Below are 6,201 nucleotides of genomic sequence, written 5' to 3'. Positions count from 1 at the left end.
GAGCAAGGAGGAGTGGAATGAAATTCGGCACCAGATTGGGACAACCCTGATCAGGTACGAAGAATGGAGGAGGAGGGTGTTACGTTTGAGCTGTTGGTACAGCGTGAGGGGTGGGATTGGACAAAGTTGTGCTTTATCTGAGCAGTTTGGGTTGGAATATGATGAATGGTTGGGCACTGCTGCTGGATCAGGGCTGGGAAGCTCAATGTTGCTTTTCCCCCCCCTTGGTTATAAAAGTTGGAAGTTCCTCCTGGAGCTGAGCAATATCCCCTGACAAGCCCCTGTTTCCAGATGTTAAATGGAGTGTGAGGGGAAAATCTCAAGGACTGCAGAAATGTTCCTGCTGTAAAATATGAATGGTGTATAAACACGTGGATGGGCACAGGCTGAGTGCTGATGCATTAGGTGGTGGGTGAGGCTGGGGCTGTTGATAGTCCAGGCTCTGCCATCTCCTTGAGTTCCCTGCGAAGTTCCCTCTGAGCTTCTGAGAGGCCGTAGCGCTTTCCAAACCTGTGTTTTGAGTGGAGGAGAGTACAAAACAGGGCAGAAGTTGTCTCTGCTGGTGAATGAGGGGTGTCCAGAGGCTTTCCAGTGCACTAAAACCAAGCAGTTGTATTCTTCATCCCCTACTGATGAATGACCAGATAAAACATTGCACGCTTGTCGCACTTTTCTTTAGGCGACTGAGTCAGAGACCGACAGCGGAAGAACTGGAGCAGAGGAACATCCTTCAGCGTGAGTAATGCTTCTCTAGTGGTCCTAAGTAATAAAATAAATTTGCCTTTAACATCTTAGTCCAGATGTACCTGGAATCTGCTTGAAAATTCTTGACAGAGGACTGTGCTTTGGTTATATCGCTGTAGTAAGGCAGTTCCACTATTTTTTCCCAGTACTTTGTCACAATCAGAAACCACCTCTAGATAAAATCAGACTTTAGCGGTGGTACCAAGCAATACAATTCAAATTGCCCAAGGAAGCTGTGGATGCCCCCTCCCTGGAAGTGTTCTTGGCCAGGTTGGATGAGGCTTTGAGCAACCTGGTCTAGTGGAAGGTGTCCCTGCTGCTGGCAGGGGGGTTGGAACTGGATGATCTTTAAGGTCCCTTCCAACCCAAACCATTCTATGAAATCATCCTATTATAGAAAAGCTACCTGCCCCCTGCCTGACACCTCAGGGAAAAATATGTGAACTGGTTAAGAGACTGATGTTACACATCAGGGACTGTTCCAAGTGTTTTTGTTTGGGCTGGACTTTTTATTTGTGGTCCAGACATTACAGCATTGTATTGCACGATCCAAAAAGCAGCAGTTCATTGCTCAGTCCGTGGTGTTTCTTTTGGCCATACCTTGCTCTGCAAAAGTTTTAAATAAACATCTTGAGGAAAGGGAAATGGCAGTTCAGGAAGTTTCCACTTAAAATATTTATCTGTGTTGTTCTTCTCTTTAAAATGTAATAGCTTTAGGGAGGAGCAATCTGTAAAGTGGCTTGGATGTATTTTGACAATATGGCCATGAATCTTTAATGTACAGAGGGCTGGAGAGAATGAGTCACTCGTGTGCAAAGGCCCATATTGCCACTGTCGGGGGGTGCTGGGTGAGTAAGGGGATGGAGTTGGACCGTGTTCTCTGCCTTTAATAAGTGCAGACATGCCATAGTGAGCTTTCAGATACGTAGATCACAGAATAGATAATCTGATACAGCTCAATACTCTCCTTTGTTCACATCCAGAAAGCGCTTTGCAAAGCCTGTGATGCTTACAGGAAAAAAAAAAAAAAAAAGACTTTTTAAAAAATTTTCTTTTCTTTTCTCTTCCTTTGGCAGCGAAAAATGAAGCTGACCGTCAAGCTGAGAAGCGAGAGATAAAACGCAGGCTCACCAGAAAGGTACTGCTGGCCCCCGAGCTGTGATCGCCATCTGGCAGAGCGGTCGGGGATGGTGGTGGCTCTGAGCCCATCGTAGGTACCTTGCTGTGGGTGAAGTCACGGGGCTATTGTGTAAGTGTCCCCAGTGCCCTCTGACTGCAGTGACTTTGGAACGGGGACTGGCACCGACAGCGAGCCGTTGGCATTGCAGCCACGTTTGTCAGTGATGGATCTGAGCTGGCATCAAGCGTAACGAGCTAGATGAGAACTAAATTTGGCACTTGAAAGGTTTACTGGTGCTGGAAGAAAAAAAATTCTTCCTTACATCCAGTCTGAATCTCCACTTTTTTACTTTAAAGCCATCACCCCTTGTCCTGTTGCTACAGGCCCTGCTAAAAAGTTTGTCCCCATCTTTCTTATAGGCCCCCTTCAAATATTGAAAGGCTGCAATAAGGTCTCCCCAGATCTCTGTTTTCAAACAGAGCACTTCAGGGGCCATGATTTTGACACCAGGCTCCCCAAAATCTAGTTCTTAATTAACAGCAGTGTGGGAGAAGCTGAGGAGAGCAACAGCTGCTTTTAGCTTTTATGTCCAAGTTAGTTGTGGTTGTAACTCGTGGTTGAGGAGGAATTCCCAAGGCCAGTGGGTATGAAATGTGAGTGTTGCTGAAGCGGGGAATGGGATCGCTTGGTTTAGGGGTGTCACACCCTTGCAGTGTCTGTTCCCCAACCCCGTGGAGTCTTCCTTCTCCCTGGCAGTGTGGCCTTGGTTCTGCCCCAGCCTGGCCTCATGATCCAAACAAGATCACAGTGTCTGTAAGAGGGTTTGCCTGTTCCCTTGCAGGCTGCGAGCAGGAGCAGGACCCTGTAGTATCTCTGGTTCAGGCCAAGTGAGAGAGATGAGTTTTGCTTTGCTCAGGATGCTCAGTCCTGACCTGCTTTGCGGACAAGGCACAAAGTGATTTTCTTTCTTCTTGTTGGTGTTCAGCTTAGCCAAAGGCCTACAGTGGCAGAGCTGCAGGCCAGGAAGATCCTGAGGTTTAACGAATATGTGGAAGTAACAGATGCTCAGGACTATGACCGGCGAGCGGATAAGCCATGGACAAAGCTGACACCAGCTGACAAGGTAACGGGGAGAGTCCTGTCCCCAGGTGTGGGGAGGGGAGCTAGGTCAGGGTGTCCCACACAAAAGGGCACGAGCCAAGGAGATTTGCTCTGGTCCTTTTGCTTCACCTCTTCATCTTTCCCTCTGTCACCTCACCAAGCATCACCAGTGTCCTTTCACCCACGTGTGCTGCACCCAGCCCTGCTCGCTGCCCCCTCCATGGTGACGTGGAGCCCGAGCGGACAGCGTGGCCTCTGCCTCAGCCTCTGAGTGATGGAAGAGGATGCAAGTTGCAGGGCGTTGGTCAGAGAATCACAGACTGGTTTGGGTTGAAGGGACCTTTCAAGGTCATCTAGTCCAACCCCCTGCAGTGAGCAGGGACATCTTCAACCCGGCCAGGTTGCTCAGAGACCCGTCCAACCCGACCTCGTTTGTTTCCAGGGATGGGGCTTCTACCACCTCTCTGGGCAACCTGGGCCAGTGTCTCACCACCCTCAGGGTAAAAAATTTCTTCCTATATCCAGTCTGAATCTCCCTCTTTGAGTTTAAAACCATCACCCCTTGTCCTGTCACTACAGGCCCTGATAAAAATTTGTCCTCATCTTTCTTATAAGCCCTCTTTAAGTATTGAAACACCACTAGAAGGTCTCCCTGGAGCCTTCTCTTCTCCGGGCTGAGCAACCCCAACTCTCAGCCTGTCCTCACAGCAGAGCTGTTCCAGCTCTCTGATCGTTTTTGTGGCCTCATCTGGCCCTGCTCCAACAGGTCCATGTCTTTCTTGTGCTGAGGAGAGCACCTCTCTTGGTCAGAGGAGTGCTGTTCCTTGCAGGCTGGGGACAAGGAGTTGGCAGAGAAGCCATCTGCTCTTGTCCTCCCTAGTCTTTTGTGGGGACTGCCCAGCCCTCAGGGTGGAGGCAGATTAAACTCAGTGTAGTGTGAAGGGACTGCAAAAGCTGGGGTGGCTGCTGGAGTCTGAGCTCCTTCCTTTACCAAAGGAGCTGAGGGACTCAGCCCTGCATATCAAAACTGCTCTTAACTCTTCCCTTCACCAATGGAAGGTGGTACAGATCAGCCCTGAGCAGGGCTGTTGGAGGTGCAGCACCTTCTTGTCATGTCTGAGCTCACTTGAGATGGAAGAGGGGGTCATATAGACATGCCTTAGCAGGAGATGAAGAAAATTTCTCCCTCTTCGTGCAGGCTGCCATCCGGAAGGAGCTGAATGAGTTTAAGAGCTGTGAAATGGAAGTCCATGAGGACAGCAAGCAGTTCACCAGGTGAGTGAGAACACACGCCAGCTCAAAGTTCCAGTCTTGTTGGGAGAGCTGTGCTGAGGGGGAAAATGTTAAAACCTTAAGGAAGATGACCTGTGCCACTGTTGCAGATTTAATGTCCCTTTCTGCCTTGGTGGTGTTGGGCGACTGGAGGAGTGCTGGACATGAAGTGGGTTGAAAACTCCTGGAAACTCAAGAGTGTGAGCAGTGGCTGGTTTGAGGTGTATCTGAAACCAGCGTGCCCTTGAGCTGGGGTGTGCTTTTCTGAGGTTAGAGCCATGTGCAGCAGAAGCCATGGCCACAAAACACCTTGGTAGTTAACTCAGATATCATCTATGGAGTAACCTGTGGATCATGGCCCAGGTGAATTATTTTTTCCTCTTCAGCAGTTGCTCTGTGTGGCCAAGATGAGTGTTTGTGGAGCACAAGAGCTCCAGAAGTGAAATTCTTTGATGTTAACAGCTTCACTGAGGGCTGAGAGCTTGGAGATAATTCAGTTTACTCTTTTTGGCCATCTGTAGTGCTTTGGTAACCATTTAACCTGAATTCCAAGACTGACACTTGGATTTTTTTCACCTGGCTTTTAGGTATCATCGACCATAATCTTCCAAGAAGGGAGCAAGAGACCCAAGAGGACTGGAAGTTCTCTACATCCCTCTCCCAAGGCAATACAGCGAGGGTAGAACCTCAGCTCTTCTAAGATTTGCCTTCAAAACATATCCAGAAAAGGGCTTTCGGCCAGGGAAGGGGAATCCTGTCTGAATGTAGCATTTCACTGGAACAAACACGTCTCGAGTGCCATCAGGCTGGAACTGAACACTATACCTCGCGTGGCTCAGCAATACGCCTCTGCTCCGGGCGCCAGCATCCCTGCCAGGAGAACCATGCACATGTGAAGGAACAGTTTGTTCCCCAGCTCCCCTTTCTCAGCCCGGACAGACCCAGTTCTCAGCTTGTACATACTCCTTTTTTTTGGGGTACAACTCCTTCATTTCCTCCTCCTTACCAAGAGGAAGGAGGGGAGTGAGGGGGGGAAAAGGCAGCTGTGGTGTTGGAAAGCTGAGGAATGGAGAGCAGCTGTGCTAGGAAGCGTGTGTGTATATTAGCTGTGTACAGAGAACCCTGCGCGGATGCTGACCTGGCAGACAACTGACATGTGACTTGTAATTCTTATTTTTTAATTTTTTTTTTGTTTTGTTTTGTTTTGCTTGCATCTCTTGTCATGTCCTTTAATGTCCTGAATCACTACTGACCAACGGTTTGTTGTCCTGGAAGGGAATTGTATAGATATTAACGTATGCTGCATCTTTTTGTAAAAAAGAAAGAAAAAAAAAAAACCAAGAAAAAAAAAGGAAAAACAAAAAATGTATAAAACATTCCCTCCCCACTCTCTCACACTTGCTGTGATGTTAACAAATCTTGTCTTGAGATGTCTAGGCTCGTTTAACAAACTACAGAACCGGGAAATGACTGTTGCCTTTTAAAAACTTTTTAATTTGGGGAAGCTGTGAGCGTAGTCAGTTCTTATTGTGGCTTCCTCACAGATGTTTGGGGGTTTTTTGTTTGTTTGGTTTTTTTTTTAACTCTCCCAAATCTGGGTGACATTTGCCTTTTCTCATTTTTACAGCTCAACCTACTGGAAACTTGATAATTTCACTGTGTGCGTGGAAGGGAGGGGAAGAAGAGGTTTAAAAAGTGACCTTAAAAAGATATTCTTACGATCTCACTGGTTCTTCCTAAATGTGGTGGTTTTTTTAAAAAAATAAGGTATTGGCCACTGCTGTATCATGCACAGAATTTAATCTTTATGTGAGATGCCACTTCAGGTGCAGAAGGGAGTGATGGAGGGTGTGGGAATGGGGGGAAGGACTTGCCTTGTTCACAAACCTGTCTCCTTTGTGGCTCGAGGTGTGCCTGGCCGGTCCCTCTGTGCTGTGCCAACACCAGGGCTGCTGCCCGTCACC

General features: G+C 48.0%; 1 protein-coding gene across 1 annotated transcript in view; it reads left to right on the top strand.

Moving 5' to 3' along the window:
- PHACTR4 (phosphatase and actin regulator 4) overlaps window positions 1–5,309 on the top strand; it is a 25,494-nt gene extending 20,185 nt beyond the window's left edge. The window contains 6 exon segments of the mRNA XM_010163370.2: window positions 1–54; window positions 680–735; window positions 1,821–1,882; window positions 2,850–2,987; window positions 4,164–4,240; window positions 4,825–5,309. The exon segment at window positions 1–54 is cut by the window's left edge and continues 36 nt beyond it. Coding sequence (XP_010161672.2) covers window positions 1–54; window positions 680–735; window positions 1,821–1,882; window positions 2,850–2,987; window positions 4,164–4,240; window positions 4,825–4,840 — 403 coding nt within the window. The 3' untranslated portion in view covers window positions 4,841–5,309.
- Window positions 5,310–6,201: the final 892 nt, after the last annotated feature.

The sequence above is a fragment of the Antrostomus carolinensis genome, unplaced genomic scaffold (assembly GCF_000700745.2).
Source record: "Antrostomus carolinensis isolate BGI_N321 unplaced genomic scaffold, ASM70074v2 scaffold37012, whole genome shotgun sequence".
In the NCBI taxonomy this organism is placed as follows: domain Eukaryota; kingdom Metazoa; phylum Chordata; class Aves; order Caprimulgiformes; family Caprimulgidae; genus Antrostomus; species Antrostomus carolinensis.
This window is presented reverse-complemented; position numbering and strand designations above follow the sequence as displayed.